Source organism: Pagrus major, chromosome 9 (genome assembly GCF_040436345.1).
Source record: "Pagrus major chromosome 9, Pma_NU_1.0".
Classification (NCBI taxonomy): domain Eukaryota; kingdom Metazoa; phylum Chordata; class Actinopteri; order Spariformes; family Sparidae; genus Pagrus; species Pagrus major.
This window is the reverse complement of record NC_133223.1, coordinates 4230040-4248049: the sequence shown is the minus strand read 5'-3', so window position 1 is coordinate 4248049 and position 18010 is coordinate 4230040. Positions and strand designations below refer to the sequence as shown.

The following is an 18010-nucleotide window of genomic DNA, read 5'->3' as shown; positions in this document are numbered from 1 at the left end:
GTGTGAAGCGATGCAACAGTCGGCCTTTATTCCCGGTAGTTCTTGGATGTCGATTCGGTGTGCCCGGACCCTTACCCCTAAACTCCACCAGATCCGTGTTCGGTCTGTCTCCGATCCGCCACGGCAGCAGAGCTAATAAGTTTCACTCTAGTCTATGTGTGTACTTCCACTGGATGCCGAAGTACGGGGCATCAATTAAACTGAATTCAGCACAGAGTAGACAGGAAGTCAGATACCAAAACAACAACATAACATCCGGTTAATTTTCATAATAAAACACTCCGTGTTGACACCAGCACAAAAATCACAAATCCAAGCACTTCTTCTAATCCTTCAGTTGGGAACACTAACCTTTTGTCTGCTTGTTAACCTTTTGTCTGTTTGTATCACTGCGGTCGCGGCTGATTCTGTAATAATCGCGGGAACTCCTCGGTCTCGCAACTCCAGCTGTCCGGCAGTGCTGCGCCATTCACTCAAAACGCAGCCGATGGGGGTTGACGGACGCACGGAGCAAAACCGTAGCGGAGCTGTTCCACAATGTACATGCAGCCAGTGGAATTCCCGGGTTAGGCTTCAGGTCTGGCTCTGCTGCTGCTGAGTCTCTGCAAATGGTTTCAGGTTTCATCAGTGATTTTGTTTGTCATTGTTGCAGAGCCTAGCAAAGTTCAACCACTGAACAAGTAGCACTGTGTCAATTTGGTGAGAAATTGAGCAACTATCACTACAGGAATGGATGACTAGTTATCTTCCTCTGAACAGGTGATATTTTTAGCTGCCATGCTGTGGACAATCCAAAGCCCCAGGCCGAGCTGGCAATGCTCAAACAGTATGGCCCTGATGTTCCTGATGCTACTCTGCAGAAGCTGGTGGCTGCCTTTGGAGAGCTGAGGTCCATGGCCGACCAGGGTACCATCACCTACCCCTATTCCACCCGAGAGGTGGTCAACATTGTCAGACACCTCCAGGTAAGAAGGCACACGATACATATCCTTCAACAGTACAGCACATTTGTTGCTGTTATTTTCTCAGGTTTGGTCTCAGACTGTTTTTAATCAATAATTCATCAAGATTATGTGACCTTAATCCTGAACTGCTAGGTGCCTTAATAATGCAAGAGAGTGTTCTCACAATGCAGCTGAGACAGAGAGGGGGGTGTTTTCCCAGACAGTCCAGACCAATGAGAACGTACACATATGGACACACACACACCCCCATGTACATTGTTATACAAGAATGGCGGTATCATCCGAGGGATCCTTTGCACGGGTCCTGGGCCTGGTTATGTTGGAAAATAACTATGTTGGAAGGCAAAAGTACGCAGTTGCATGGGTTGTAACACAGTTACCGCACAGTTGCAGCTGGTCTGAATGGCCACACTTAAAGGAAGAGGGGAAAGTTGGCCATCATAGAGAAGGGTGAGGCGTGTATTATCAGAAGGCATTCATAGTGTTGGGCTCAGTTGCACAGGCAAAAAGTGACAAAAATGTTTGTGTAATAAATGACAAAAGACTGATTGATAGGGAAGTCCAGACGACACAGCCCACCCCAATTTCCAACAGTGGAAAGGTGAGTGGGGGTACTGAAAGTCTAAATAAAAGGAATTGCATGGGTTAAATATAGAGGCGGGAAGATGCAGACACAGAGAAAGACATTAAGCAGAGGCAAAAAGAATAAATCTGGGGTGGGGGTTGATAGAAATACTGCTCTGTATGTGTTCTCAAAGAATGTATCACCATATTCCATTTTAATTTCAAAGTAACCCCACCCTGATCTCTGAGCTTTTCTCAACCTCCACCCACCCACTTTACCATTTATCCCTCTACTTCCCTCATTATTCAGAGCCCACATAATTCGACCACTAAACATCCAGCCAACTTAGCAGATAGCTGTGAGTAATTATGGCCATGTTTCACTTCTGCGTCCTTTGGAAGTCTGACATCATCAAAGCAACATATTTCACGCTGACCATGATCCTTGTACTCTCCTATGTTGGATTAAATCTGTATGACTGTAGACTGTTTAGCAGAGAGCATTGTTGCCATGGTTACCACATTTTTATTCTGTTTTGTTGTTTTGCCACTTTAATTATTTTTTTTAGTAGTAAGCAGCTTCTCCAATCATTTATCCTTCTCCAGACAAACAGTGTGGAGTCATAGTATAGAGAACATGCTGTTTACACACACCATTTTCCTGCTCCTCACTTTCCCTTCCACCATCACCATCTTATAGGTGGCTAGTAGCTTCACTTTGGAAAGGGAAAAAAAACATGGGATGCTTTCGGTGTGTTTGTGTGAGTGACTGCTGCTTACTTTGTTTGCATTCAATAATCAGGGTTGTCATGTTCCCTTGTATCCTTGTGGTCTTAGATCTTTAGAAATGTACACAGTATTTTAACCTGGAGAAGAGGAAGAAATAACAGACAAGAAGAGCATTGCTTGGAGAAGAGGGAAATGAAGGTTCCAGCTTGCACTACTGTTGATCAATAATTCAGTGCCCAGGGACAAGCCCTTATGTTTGATTTCCCCACTGACCACCTCTTCTGTCATCAATCACCACCAGTATTGACACCTGCAGGAGTGTGATTGATGCAGGATAATTTAGTCAAAGTCTAAATTGCTTTTTCAGAGGCAGTAGCCAGTGTAGGGCCTAATTACCATTTCACATTTGGTCTTAACTGTACCTTTGTGGTAGCTGGGCATCAGATCATTACAGCCCATTGCTCTTTAAATTCAATCTGTGTTTTAGTTGTAACCAGTTGGGATAAGGCTGTTATTGATTGTGCTGCAATTTATAGGCCTGACAGTGTAAATACATCTTAATACGTGGTCTGAAAATGTGTACATACATTCAACTCACACAAAACTGTAGACATAGCACTAGTAGAGTGATATGGGTTTGAAGTGAAGGATTGGATCACCTTTTTGGCTGCAGATATTTCATGAAATGTTTATTTTGAGTTTATCAATCTGTTATTTTTTTTACTTTATTTGCTTTAGAGATATATAGAGAGATATTGAAGCTCTGTAGTTTTTTTTGGTGTGAAATGTGCTTCTATCGTTAACTCTCAATTACGGTGTGTGTGTGTCTTTGAGACCACTCCCTGTACTGATCCCACATTCCTTGCATGCAAACTAGACATCACAACCTTAAAACACACAGTTCATTTTATTTTGAATGGCCACTGATATTTTTTGTCAAAAAAAGTACTGCGGTGCTTAATCAAACTGAAACGCCTGGCCCAGAACCGACATCATCAGCGGGGGTAGCTGTTCCACCTGACCCTGTTCCAAAAATATCATTCCACAGTGTTTCCCCTGGTAATGATTTGGCATAATGTGCTATGGAAGGGGAGGAGCCTAGGAGCCTATCTATGGAACCTAGACGTGGGCGGTAGAGGCAACCCATGACCAGATTTGTCATAGTCTGTGACTTTATTTTGTAAACAATTGAGGTTATTGCAATTTCTTGTTTGAGTGTTTGGTGAATTAAATGAAGAAAGACATTTATCTGCACCATTTCACATAATTTACATATTTTTTTCTGAATTAATTTAGAATGTATTACTGAGTCTACCTGAATTGACCTAAATGAAAAAGTAAGGCACACCAGTGCAACTAGTGGAAAAAGTTAGTCTGGAGATGTATTTTTGAAAATCAGTTTTGTATCGGCAAAAGTCAGGTATCTGGTACGCATAACACTACACAGCCTTTATCAAGGAATTTACTTAGTCTACAAAATTGTCAATAAAAAAGGAGAGAAATGCCTGTTTAATGCTACCAGTGTCTGGAGTGGTGCCTTTACATTGCCAAATTTGTCTGATTACACACATGGTCTGTCTGGTATAGATGAAATGAAAGAAGGGTAACATCTTACACAATATTTTGGCATGTTCAACATGGTTATATTTAAATTTGAAATGTATTTTCATCTCCAGAAAGCATGAATGATATCCTAAATGAATTGACACAAAAACAGCTTGCCCAAGACCTTTGTGAAAAACCATATCTGGCATATTTTGCAGACAGGGACTGACCTACAGTTATCTGGATAATGTGTTGAACATTTTACATAGTAAAGTTTTCTTGATTGGTTTAAGTGTAGCTTCTGTCTCTGTGTTTTGTTTCTCTGCCTTGTTTGCATATTTATCAAAGTATCACCAGTTTCTGTATAATGCAGAAAATGTATTGAGGCAATATTACTTGTATCCCTCACAACAACTAAGGCTATGAGCAACAGCCTCAGCAAGAGAAAAAATACTTTTTTTGACAGTGTTGTGGTCAGAGTCTACATATGAAATAGTAAGTCTTATTCCAGACTCTGCCCTTGCAATGACCCCTGTTGAGGACTTGTAAATCATTAACTTCCCTTTTTTCTCTGATCCTCTTCTCTCTATCTTTCTCTCTTTCCACCCTCCCTGCTCTTTTATCTTTTTTCTTTCTCCCTTTAATTCCTCTTACTATCCCCCCTGTCTTTTCACCTTCACTTTTCCTTCTTCCTCTCCCTCTGTTCTTGCTCTCTCTTTCTTGTTCCTTTTCTTCATTAACCGTTTCTTTCTTTCACCCTTTCCTACTCTCTTACTTTCTCTTCTCTACCCTTTCCCTCCCATCCCCCATCCTCCCTCGTCTCCTGCTTCACTTTGCCTCCCAACAGAAATTCCCTGATGAGGGTTTGGCCAACGTGGTGCGAAATGTCTTCGACTTTGACTCATACAACAAAGACACGAGAGAGGTTCTGATTGAAGCACTGCACAAGCACGGGATTCCCATTGGAGCCAAGCCCAGCTCTGTCACACTGGCTAAGGAGTAAGGCATCAGGAGCACAAGACACTCAGATGACACACACAAACACACACAAAAGGCACGTCCATGCAGTACCTGGCTAATGCACAGACACAGACAGACGGCGAGGTGGAGTATCGGCGCATGATTCCTGCACTGAAAGGGCAGTGTGAATGGGGCTAATGTCACACAGTTACAGAGACCAGTCAGAAAGGGGTTAGAGTAGAATATACAGATTATAAATGGGCATTACTTGACAGCCTACCTGGCTATGTTGTGAATCTTATTAAAATGAAGACATTGCAGATCCTCACCAGTTGGCAACCATGGCAAAGCTTTAGTCCCCCCAGTCTTTTTCATTTTTGATAATAACTGGATGGACCAAACCCAGTAAAAGCTCTTATGGAGCATGCCTAGGTCAACTAATCATACCTCCAGAATGGACAGGTACACTTGACAGTCAATAATAATGTTGCACACTTTACAACCAGTTTTATATTTTTCAGAAGTCCTGTTTAACATCTAAGTCACCATAACCTACTCTGTATAGCATTGATCATCTATTGTCAAAGATTTTAATGAATCAGCTTTTGATTTACAGTTTCGTCTTTACAGACAATGGAAACATTCCAGTAACACTTCATAATAACCATCATTAATAATTGGTTACTTTATAGTTAATTAAACTTACATGAACAGATATTTCACCATTACCAAACAATGAAATGTTTTGTAAACCATTTATTAAGCAATTGTTATTGAAACGTTAGTGTTAATAACACATTGTAAATGTTAATAAATACTGTATAGTTTATCTATATACATTACACAGTTGCGACACAGTGTAAAAACCTTTACAATTGCTTGAGAAATGGTTTACAAAGCATTTCATTGTTTGTTAATTTTTAAAGTGAGAGTCTGAAAAATAGCTGGCTGGAGTGTTAGTTATGCCATTAATGTAAGTCTGTGACAGATATAATAACAGTGTAAACAGCTAAAATACTTTATTTGTCCATCCTGTGTAGAGTCAGGAGAGAATAAAACAACAGACTTACATACAGTGATCAGCTCAAAGCAGATGTGTTACTGTCCAGTAGGCTACAACCTCTCACTGGCCTGGGGAAAAGAAACTACCCACACTGGTGGGTGTTTAAATGGTACAGGCTTATAAAGTATGTACATAATTTAGTCAGATTGAAGTACAGTCTGATGCATTGATTAATAATTGGTACTTTTTGATCTGACATTTTCAGCTTAAATCAGTTGCTGCACTTGTCAAGGCAACATCTATGCATGCTGGCATGGCACTGCTGATCTAAAAAACACTAGACTTTAAGTAATAAGAGGGAACGACCTTTTGTTATCTCATAATAACGGGTTAATTTATGTCATTATCTCGGGATAACAAAGCTTGTTTTCTTGAGATAATTAAATACATTAATATCTTAATTAATTTAATAATAATGGTTGTTGTAACCAAGATGCCTTTTGTGCTGAATTAGCTTTATTTAGCCTTGATTTTTCTTGTTATTATGTTATTCTATTACAGATTGATATTAAAGATAAAATTAACAAAAAAATACAATCCATATTTGTAGAAATGAAAGCTAAGAAAACACATCATTTATAGAATTTTTCAATGCTCCAACAGTTTCAAAACTGTTTCTCTGAAGTGGCTTCGTTTGATATCACTGTTGTAACTGTTTACCTTTAAAAAAACATCCCAGGATCTTCTCAGCAGAAATTGTTTTCTCGGAGGCCAGCAGTTCCAGGTAGAACTCTTCCCTGTCTTTCTTTGCGAACCGTTTTGATGACAGTGTACCTGTTAGACATGTCCAATTTAAGATTATTTGTAACTTTTAAGAAAGAAATGCTTGAAATTGGATGATGTTGTCTTCAGCACTGTGGCTGGATTCAGACTTGATTAAACTGTGAGGCTTCCATGAAGTCTTCTCACTGCTTCCTGAAGTGTTCATTCGATGGCTGTCTAGGTCAGTCACATTACCTCACCTTTCCTATAAGGGAAAGATAAGATTCTCATATCAACTACATTGTCTCATTATGTACAGCTTTGTCTATTAAATAAAGGAAAATATTTGTTTCGTCTGTCTCCTGTGGTTTTATTTTGACTTATACCATTCATGAATTTAGTTTAATAAATCTCTCAAATAAAATTTCGAGAACAGAGCAGGGCAGAAACAAGTATTTTCCTTGAACTATTACATAACTGATCGTATAGATTATCTGTTCCATTATGTCTCTACTTACATCCTCTGAGCTCAGTGGATCCTTTGTAGGTTCTAGAATCTGTGTTTTGTGATTTAAAGCTCATCTTGAACAGTTTATATCCCACAACAGATGTATGTCATTGCTTTTCAATTCAAAGAAATATTTATGGTTAGAGGACTGTCCATCCTCCAACTTGTTAATCCCCTCGGAATTTTTGTGTTTTGTTGCATCTTTCACCCCACCTGCAGCCAGTAAGACAGTGGCCACAATCCAGCTGTGATTCATGGGAAGACCAGTAAACATCTGGCCAGTCACAACAAGTCGAGTCAGGACTCGCACACAAAAAATACACACAGACATTTTTCCCACATATATTGGCTTTACCCTTACTAGAGACATTCGGATCAAATTAAAGCCTTTGTTTTCATGAAATCCCGCTCACAACCAAATATAGCTTCCATCTGATGTCACTTTATGGTGGGCCCCTTATAAGATGAATTCATTTTACTGACAGTGAAACCCATGATTTTCCAAAATGGAAAATCAGAGCACAGTAACATGTATGCAATAGTGCATTGTCAAAATCACAGACACACAGTGGCATCATTTGTCACAGCTTGATGTATTTATATCTCAGGAAATCACCATTTTTCAGGTATTACCAGGCAGTTGTCACCATGTGACCTTCAATCTTTAGGTTGCCACTGCCAGAGGTCAAGATGACAGGGTACTGGACAATAAACCAAGGAGGCAACGCTCGCCGCAAACTGCTCTGTCCCACTGAGACACACCCCATAGACATCAAGGTAAACACATGAGCTTAACGCACTCAGATAGACAAGCTTGAAAGGTTATCTGTGGTGCTTCAGTACTTAAAAAATATGAGTGATGATTGATAAGTTCATGGCCAAAGGTAAAAGGAATTCATTTCAGAAAAACTAGCACATTTATTTTTGTCCCCTCCTACATTTACACACTTATTTGTAATAGTAAGCGTCTTGGCCTTCCAGAAAGTGGTCCACAGGAGACATCCTCATCACTGTCATAATGGTGACCACTGACCAGCTCCTTCTTAATCTTGGGGAGGAGGTAGCAGTCAAGAGGGTGTCAAATCATGTGATTTGGATGGGTGTTGGACAATTTCAGGTGGTTGTTTCCTAGACGAAAGCCATTACCAGGCTTTCAGTCTTGTCCAGTTTCTCAGATAGTGCTGACTTGCAAATTTCGATTTCCTAAACAGAAATACCACAAAAGTTATTAACTTAAAACTTTCTGCATAATCACTCAAAAAGTTGAACTGCACATGCTTGAAACAAGAGCTATGTAACTTATCTTCTCCTACCTTAGGCCATGAACTTATCAATCACCCCTCATCATGTGCTAGTCCTCTCTAGAATCAACCTCAAAAGGAGGCTTTTAAAAGTGGCTGTGGTCAGATTGGATTTAAGTCTGCTTCTAATGACCAGTTTTCACAGCAGATTGAGAATATGACAACTTTTTCAGAAGCTATATTGTGCTAAAATACACAGCTTCCTTGTTAAGCTGTCATACTCCTTTACCGACCTAACATATGTCCAAAGCTGTATAGTATTTGCTCTCTTGTTGCATAACTATACTAATCATACACTGTAGATGCACCAGTGAGAAGTGGATGATGCTACATGAGTGGTTCTCTGAGATCCATTGTAACTGACATGAGTTTAAACTGACCACACATGCTTTTCTGTATGAAGGAGCAGTCAGTCAGCAATCTCTCTAACTCAGAAGGGGATGACAGTTGAGATGTGTATTTCTTTCTGCACCTGCAGTAGTTGTAGCTGTCTGATCTGAATCCAGCTACTTTCAACTCTAAACATTAAACACCGGTGTTGCTTTCATACATTGTATGTATGTACAACTGTGACATGTCTTGTGTTTCCAGGGTCCAGTGTTTCTGCGTGTTCAGGGTTACCCCTGCAACAGACAGGAAAGCAGGGCTTTGAGTTTCAGCGAAGAGAAAGCCCACTGGCAGATTCCCATGAGTGAGGTCAACATCATCTGCGATGTCACCACCAAAGATGGTATACACTCACACACAGACACTATCAACACTGGCTGTGGTTACATGGACAATATTTACTCTATCCAATTGAAGTCATTCTGATAAGAGATTCCAACTTAACTGTTTACATGGATGCTAAATGCTAAAAACTTTTTTTGACACATAAAATAAATGATAAATAATAATAATAAATAATAGTAATAAATAATGATAATATGAACTTTATGTATATAGTGTCTTTCAAAACAGTTACAAAATGCTTTACAAAACCAATAAAACATAAAGCAAATATAACAAGCTAAAAGCAATAAAAACCAAATACACATAAGATAGTAAAACATGCAATAATAAAGCAGATAAAATCACTGTAAGCCAATTTTAAACAAGTGGTTTTTCAGGAGTGATTTAAAAGATGAGACTGAGTTTGCTGCCCCCTCCTCAGGCAGCTCATTCCAAGGTCTCTTTCACTTTTGTGAATTAATCTTGACCTTGGAACAACATAAAAAGATGCATCTGAAGATTTCAGAATGAGACAATTTTTGTCATTCATTCATTTGCTTCGCCTGTTAATACAGTTTTCAAGATAGACCCACATCGTGTCCTGGAAACAAGATTCGCATTTCTGGTTCTTTGGATTCTGGCTTTGTTCATCTTTTCCAACACTGATTTTAACAACTCGTTGTTTCCAGTCTTTTGTTTGTTATGTTTGTTTGTTGTTTTCAACAGTCCTTAAATCTCAGTCCTTAAGATCTCCAACAAAACACGTCCCGTCTCTCCCTGGGGCAACATCACCTCGATCAGATTAAGTGTGAATATGGTAATTAGGCGCTAAAATTGTTCTATTGAACAGATTATCAAAGGTTAACACCACCCCTCTCAACCTCGTTGAAAATTAATTTACATCCAGACAGATTGAATCAGTCACTTCCCTCCATTGACATTAATTAAATTCCACTCAGCCACTCATATGTAACTTTTACACAGTGCTCCTGAGATATACCTACTGAAATAGCTGAACACAGACAGACATTAAAGAATTCATTTCAATTCCACATTCCCTCTGTGTTTGATTTGCAGATGTTCTGTATGTGGCCACCTGTAATCCAGTGTCCCTGTACTCGATGAAGGAGCACGGGGACACAATTCATTGCATGGAGCTTTATGACGTCTTCCCCAGGACCATCAGTGGTGTTTGGCAGCCCTTTGTCACCATCGCTCCACTTGGGAGTCCCCTGGATGGACAGGTGGTGCTGCACGAGGAGCAGGTTGGCACACACAGATACACCCTTGCGCACAAGACAAGCTTGTATGACTGCATGATCACACTGGTTAGGTTTTCTTAATCGCAATTGGAAAATGTTGCTGTCTCTCAGTAGAGTCAGTCAACAGTATGCTGATCATTTTAAAGGTACCCCGTGGAGTTTTCATTGTAAACATGTTTTTCATATCACGAATTTTTCACCAAAACACTTTTGGTGTTTCGCTGGAATTCTTTAAGCCCAAAGAACCTGCAGTTACTGATCAGTTTAAAATCAACCAGGTGTGGTGTGGGAGTTGTGTCAGTGGGCTGGCTCTGATAGAATATCTCACTAGCACCCCCAGTTGACCTACTAACACTGCAGAGAGGCCAGGCTACTTGTAAAGCACAGACACACCAAACCAACATCACAGAACAAGCAACGACAAAGGCTGGCTGCTGTATCGCCTGATGTCTGTGACAGCTCTCTACAGTTAACATAAATGTCTATCACCTCTCCACGCATGACTATCATGTGAACAAGGACACGCACAGCAAATAACATTGCTCTACAGTGCAGCCAGTAGTCAAAAACACCGCAGAGTACCTTTAAGACAATAGAGAGAGTGCTGGAGATTAAACAAGTAATCCCATTACAAAGATAATGAAAAGAAAATATGATTAGCGTTCTGTAGTTGAGGTAGACATAAATACTATAAATGTCAGTTTTAATAGTGAGTTAAGTGGAACACCATACAAGATGTTATTAGTATTATTTAATAAACACAACTGTACACTCACACACTAGCTTTCAGTGTTTCCAAAGGAATTTTAGTCCAGTCTCTTTTGGTTTGATGTCCTTGTTTACTGACTAGCATAACATGTAATGTGACACTTACGCAACACTGGTATTTAAAGGTTTTTTGTTGGACAACCACAGATTCCTCACAGATTTAAAATAGCTGCACACAAGTCTGTTAGAGTTTCTTAAAATGGTTGATGGTTAGTGGTTGTTTGCTGTTGAACCTCTCTTACCCCATAAGACCCTGGCCTATGACAGCAGAGTGTAAGACAAGAACAATGCATGTTAGCTATTTGTCCAACCAGAACACTGCTACAGCTGGTGCATATTAGGCAAGAAGAGGCCTTCTAAAAATACCACTGTGATGGATCATGTTACGTCTGTCTAAAAATGAAGAGGTCCAGACAACGTAAAGTTCATTTACAGGTCATTGGCCTTCAAGGGAAATCAGGGAAACCATCACACATACACACACACACAGACACACATACTCTCGTATACATACAAAATGCAGGTTCTACTTGGCGTTCACACATAAATGTATGCAAACGCAAAATGATGCTGTGTTCAAGCAAATTCAAAAGCGAACTCAAAGACACAATTACATATACAGAAAACTCAAACACACACACACAACCTGAGCAAAACACTCCTGTCGGAAGACACATGCAGTACATACACGTGTGCTCACACATGTATACACTCCCTCCAACGGCAGTATATGTTTAGAATCAGGAAATGGGGTTTGCCTTCTCTGAGTAGCTCAGCCTGTCCTCAGTACAGTAGTGTATGTCAGGAATGGGAGGCCATAAGGAAACCATTAGTGTGAAGCAGGGCAGCCGGGGCCGAGGCCAGCTCCCCTGTGGCTCCTTCTCATAAAACTGAAGATGAAGCTGAGTGCGTCACAAATGAAAGCCTTTTGCACAGTTCATCCAATACACACCATACACACACACACACACACACACACACACACACACACACACACACACACACACACACACACACACAGATATCCTACTGCTCATCTGGTATAAATGTAGGAAGCACACAAACACAGAAGCACATTCTGACAATATGCCGATCTAAATTGACCCGAACAAACTCACAGAACAGTGTTCACATTAGTTTGCTTTAACAGGACATCAGCAGTCAGGTCTAGGGCATTCCACCTATAAAAAAGCACCCTCTGCTGGTGGTGGTTGAGCAGTCTAAATTGCACAGCAGTGGAGATAACACCATTATATACTGTAGATTTAGCTATACAGTGAATAGTATGTGGCTTTATTTTCTTAAAAAAAAAAAAAAATCATGTTAAAACTTTTATTAAATTCATGAGACAGTAGTTGTCCTCCAAACACTTTTTAAGTTCAAAATTTAAGTTCGGCCCTCAGAGCTAAAGAGCTAAATTTTATCATTTTAGTGATTCTTTGTTTAATCTAAGCCTCTCCTCTAATATTTCACTGGATTGGATTAAAACTTGTCCTGAACATCTGAGGAACCATGAGGATACTATGCTCTTTTAACTTTTTAATTACTCCTTCATCACATAATCTCCCTTCGGGGATTAATAAAGTTAATTATCTATCTATCTATCAATCAATCAATCAATCAATCAATCAATCTATCTATCTATCTATCTATCTATCTATCTATCTATCTATCTATCTATCTATCTATCTATCTATCTATCTATCTATCTATCTATCTATCTATCTATCTATCTATCTATCTATCTATCAAGTAATTTTTTGAAAGTACCTCATTTTGCATACTTTTCACTGGTTGTAATGTTACTTTCAGACATTTTAATTCATAGGTAGATATCTGTATTGTGGTGACTTTAAGGTTTTCTATCTTTGTGTGACAACTATTGAGCCTGTTTTTCACTGGTTTCAGGAAATGTGTAAGTTGCACCTTGTAATGGCTTGTTTTGTAATATATATACTAGATTATGTCATTTTTTTATCATTTATCTGAACAAAATATGAATCTTAGTTCCTTAGCTCAATACACGCATATAAGATAGATTTTTTTTGTTGATTTCTGACATCATCAACTTAGCCAAACTCAGAGGACCAATTTTTCAGTTCTGTGCCACTCAATTCTTTATGTCCTGCATAAATAATTGAGTGCCACAGTACTAAAAAATTGGAATTTTGAGTTGGCTAAGTAATGTCTAAATGTGATGTTACACAGAGCCAAAATCTAGTTTCATACAAAGAATCACAGAATGATGAGATTTAGCTTTAAGGGACAAACTTCAAAAATGTATTACTACAAAAGTATTTACAGTACAGTTGAACTTTTCTTTATGTATAGAACTTAAATGAACTCACAGAAAATAACACAATGCAAGAATTGTTGCTATAGTCATTATTACAAAAGAATACAAAAAAGAATACAAAAAGAAAAATTAAAAAGTGAAAGAAGAATGTGCTTTAGAAGAACTGCTTTACTTCTAAAAACATGTCCTTACAAACTGTTCATACAGAGGCATTGGTAAAAGAACTGAATTCCTTCAGTGTAATGCCATGCCACTAATATTTCATCCACAAAAACAATCTTGACATTGCACTATAACTGTCATGCACTGTGTATGCTAATACTCAACATATTAAAAATTTTAGGTTGCACAGTCAAAACAAACTGTTTAGGCCGTAGTCAATATTTGATCAGGGCTAAAACATCAATTGTAAGTTTAAAGACATTTATGCAAATGGCATATCATTATTTGCAAAAAGTCTTAGATGGGAATTTATTGTATTAAGTAGTTTATGTAATTTACTTATTTGTTTCCCCTCTCTGTCCATGCAAATATGTTGTTGGTTACAATTTTTTTCCCCCTGGCAGTAGCCTATTGATCAACATAATGATTTCTGGACATTTTGTTCTGAATCCATTCTTCTTCTGCAATTTTATATTCTACTTTCTGTCTGTCTTTTATTTTGTCCTTCTGCTAGAGTAACACAGTGCTCCATTTGGACATGGTAACAGGCGCCGTGCGGAGGCTCATGTTGTCTCCAGACAGTGAGCAGCCCTCAACCAGAGCCTCAAATTGGTGGAGCAGTAAGGAACAACAGGTCAGAGGTTTCAGTGACTCCAGAGAGCATTTGATTTGGCTTGTGGCTCTCAGGAATCATTTCTATTATTCATTCAAGACATAGACTAGACATATTTTTCTCCATGTGGCCCATTTTAAATATGTCTAGAACGCATTTACACTTGACATACTGTATTCGTTTTCCGTGATGAACTAATATGCATTCTCCTGTCCAGAATGTTTCTCAAGGTATTGGTCCAGATTACATTTCAAGGAGTAAAGGATAGTCACTGAACAAATCATTTCAAAGCAAAGTCTGAACTTAATGCGTTGTGTGTATTGATTGTTGTTTGTAGGGAGGCCATAAAATGTGTCATGACTTCGCCCACAAAAACTGGCTTCTCTTCTATAAGGAGGATGGGTAAGCCACTCTGATCTAAACTTCATTATCCACAATGCTTTTAAACAGTGCAGACTCTTTTTTTTATTAACTCTATTCAAAACAAGGTCAATATACAAAACACAGTAGGGAACCATTATACAAAAGTAGGAATACAATACAAACAACAGTGGTGGAGATGAGATGTTACGGCAAAATCAAACAGAAACAGCAGACAACGTACCTTCATACTGTAAGACAAGAGAACGGATCCTTATGAAACAAAATATATAAAACATAAGAAACAAAAAGGATGAACAAAGGGAGAGCAAAAAAGGAGCAAGGAAGATTATTAGGAGAGCAAGGACCGAGATAAAGATGTGTACAGTTTTTAGCCTTATTTTGTTTTTTCATATATTTCTTTGCCTTCAAGAAGTCAGCAGAAATGTGTATAAACACGGTGAAGGAGGTAGTACTACTATTCCACCTTCCACAAGGTTAACTGTAACAGAAACGTTTCTATCCAAGTTCTCTATAAAATAAATCATATCAATGCAAGTAAAAGAAGGTATCTGATCTATTTTTAAAGATAACCAATTATGGACAACAGACCAAAACAAGTTGAAGTTACTATATAAATCAGCGGTGACTATATAATGGTATAAATCACTGATCTGTGTGCTTTTACGTATGCAGCAATCAGTTGGAGGTGCTGGATGTGCTGGAGGGCCGGGTTCACTCCATATCCCTTCCCATTAACCTCAAGTCTGTCTTCCTGGTGGCAGAGGACCGCTGGCTGCTGCTGGAGAGCAACACTAACAAGTAAGAAAGGGACAGATTGATCAAATCTCTGTGAGGATTTTTGGATCGAATTTTAATGCAACATGTTGAATGTGCCACTGAATAGGAAGTTCCTGCTGACCAAGCCCATGCATATGGCAGCTGAAGACTCTGGAGTGTGTCAGCTCCACAGCATCAGTGAGGACTCAGTGAGCTCAGGCCATGGAGCCAGCTCAGGTATATATAACAATAAGGACACTCGACAGCTCTACACAAAGGTTAACATAGCTTTTATGCTAAAGCCAGCTGTTCTGTAACATAACGAAATTATGTCAACTCTTCACAAAACCAAGCAAACGGACACAGGGAGAAATAAACTAGTGCCCCAGGCAGACATATGTCTGCCTCAAGCAGACCTCTTAGCTCATCTGTCAACTGGCCTTAAGTCACATTACAAATACAGAATGAACCATGCATGTTTCACAGTTAGTGAGAACAAAACGTGACGTCATGAGTCATTTTCAACAATCAAGACTAAATTAGTTGACAGAGGTCATAAGTGTAATAACTCACTAGACTTACTGAGGACGCTGACCTTTAATGTAATTAAAAGAGAAAAAAATATGAGCCTCTAAGAGGGTTTGTGCAGTGAGCTCATTGATATAATGGACACTGACTGGATCTCTCACATGAAGTACGCCGTTACAGTACTCTTCAGAGTGATGTTCCTGTATGTTATCATGTTAACGTGTGTTTGATTTATTATTTTTTTCATTCTTTTTATTAATTTCCTTTTCTCTGTTCTATTTTGGCCCGTCTGGACCCTTCACTCCTACCATCCCAGCTGAGGTGTCCGTACCGCAGATGTTGTCATGTGAGCAGCTGCCCAACGAGAACCTCAGTGCTGCTCTGGACCAGAAGATTGTTTCACCTAACCGTATACTGGCCGACACTGCCTCCTTTGCACGGGTCGTTGTGGGCTTCCCAGACCTCGTGGTGAGATTATAAAATGTCATGGTGAAAAATTATGGGGTAATGTTAGGCACATATAAAGTTTTTCAGGAACTGATCATTTGATATTGAAGCTGCACTGGACAGTGTTTTCCTGTTCCCAATCTCCCTTCAAGTGTCTGGTTAACCACTGTTGTAGTATCTTGTTTGTACAGAAGGAAGAGACCTCTCCTACCTACAGAACAGACGAGGCATAATTTGAGAAGTTTGGGTTGCTGTTCAATGCTATCATATTACACGTTTATAGTGTTATTGAAGTTCTTCAGACTTTTATCATCCAGCTTTAGGGAGCAGCACGTGGGTTGCAATTAATTAATTAATATTAATTTTGCGTTAAACCCTGTTAAGATAAGATAAGATAAGATAAGATATCCTTTATTAGTCCCACAAGGGGGAAATTTGCAATATTTCAGCAGCAAAGGGGATAGCAAAAATAGAGAGCATCAATTAAAAACAGCAGTAATAAATACATAAATTTAAAATATAGAAATATAGAAAATGTAAGAAAAAATAAGTAGTAGAAACAATATAAACACTCAAATAAGAAACAAAAAACTCCAACAATATTTACACACTGCACATTGACGAGAGTATTTACATCATTTCACATTGAGATGCAGAAATTGCACATTGGGATAATGAGATTGCACAGTTTGAAGTCGATGTGGTGTGTGTATGGTGGGATCTACTGTTACTGTTACCCTGCAAGATGGAGCATAATTTGATGCTTTGTTCTGAAGTTCATATGCTCTCACTGTTTTAACATACTGTAGGTTTCCCTGGAATTTTAGATCAAAGACTCATGACTGGGATTATACAGTACATGAATGAGTATCTGTGTATAAGGGGACATTTATAAGATATGGCCAGAATTTTAGTTGAAAACATTTAACAAACAGAATAACTTATCAGCAAAGTGTGGCGAAACAATAGTGTTGACATTATATCAAAGACGTCTATATACTGTGTTGTAGTGATAGTTCTGTCTCATACTACCACTATTTACTTCAATAGGTGGGAGAGTCTGATAGCCCCTGTAGTTTCAGCTGGGAGATGTTTGCTAGCAACAAGTTCTTAAATTTCACAAGCTCTCTTAGCTTTTATTGTAATAAATGAATAAAGTAAATTCTTATAAATTCTTAAATCTACTTTCCAGAGAGAAAAATACAACCTTACACCATCCAAATTCAAGTTTCCCTCTTCTACCACACTAAGACAAGATTAATCACCTCTAAACCATTCATTTAAACTCAACATGAACAAAAATATAACTCACCAACACAGCCTTGGTTTGTCTTTACACCATCACCATTATCATGGTTTGGCTGAAATAAGTCCTCAATTCACAGAGTAAGATGTGAGGATATTCCAGGTCTACGCGGTCTTTTCACCCACTGCTGATGCCTGACTCTCTCTCTCTCGTCTGCTGATTTATGCCTCTCCTGTCCCCGCCTGCTTTGTCTTAACATCCATGGAGTCATAGTCCTGATCAGACCTGCTGTATATCACCTCCATACTGTTTCCCCTGTCTTCAAGCTGACCTCTGTCAGTCTCAGAGTCTGTGTTCAGTCCCACAGAACACAGTGTCCAGCCGTGCTACCTCTCAGGCTGCTAAAGCTGGTCGAGCTGAGCCTTGTTGCAATCTGAGGTAGCAATTCAGGCAAACTCTAGGCCCATTTGCTTCCCAGCTAACTGAGCCATGAGCTTATT

At 39.0% G+C, this 18010-nt stretch overlaps 1 protein-coding gene across 1 annotated transcript in view; it reads left to right on the top strand.

Annotated features, from left to right (window-relative positions):
• The window catches only part of vwa8 (von Willebrand factor A domain containing 8), a 92179-nt gene that overhangs the window by 46776 nt on the left and 27393 nt on the right, over window positions 1-18010 (top strand). The window contains 10 exon segments of the mRNA XM_073473349.1: window positions 760-965; window positions 4651-4802; window positions 7705-7813; window positions 8929-9067; window positions 10126-10313; window positions 14051-14170; window positions 14487-14551; window positions 15206-15331; window positions 15417-15526; window positions 16134-16285. Coding sequence (XP_073329450.1) covers window positions 760-965; window positions 4651-4802; window positions 7705-7813; window positions 8929-9067; window positions 10126-10313; window positions 14051-14170; window positions 14487-14551; window positions 15206-15331; window positions 15417-15526; window positions 16134-16285 — 1367 coding nt within the window.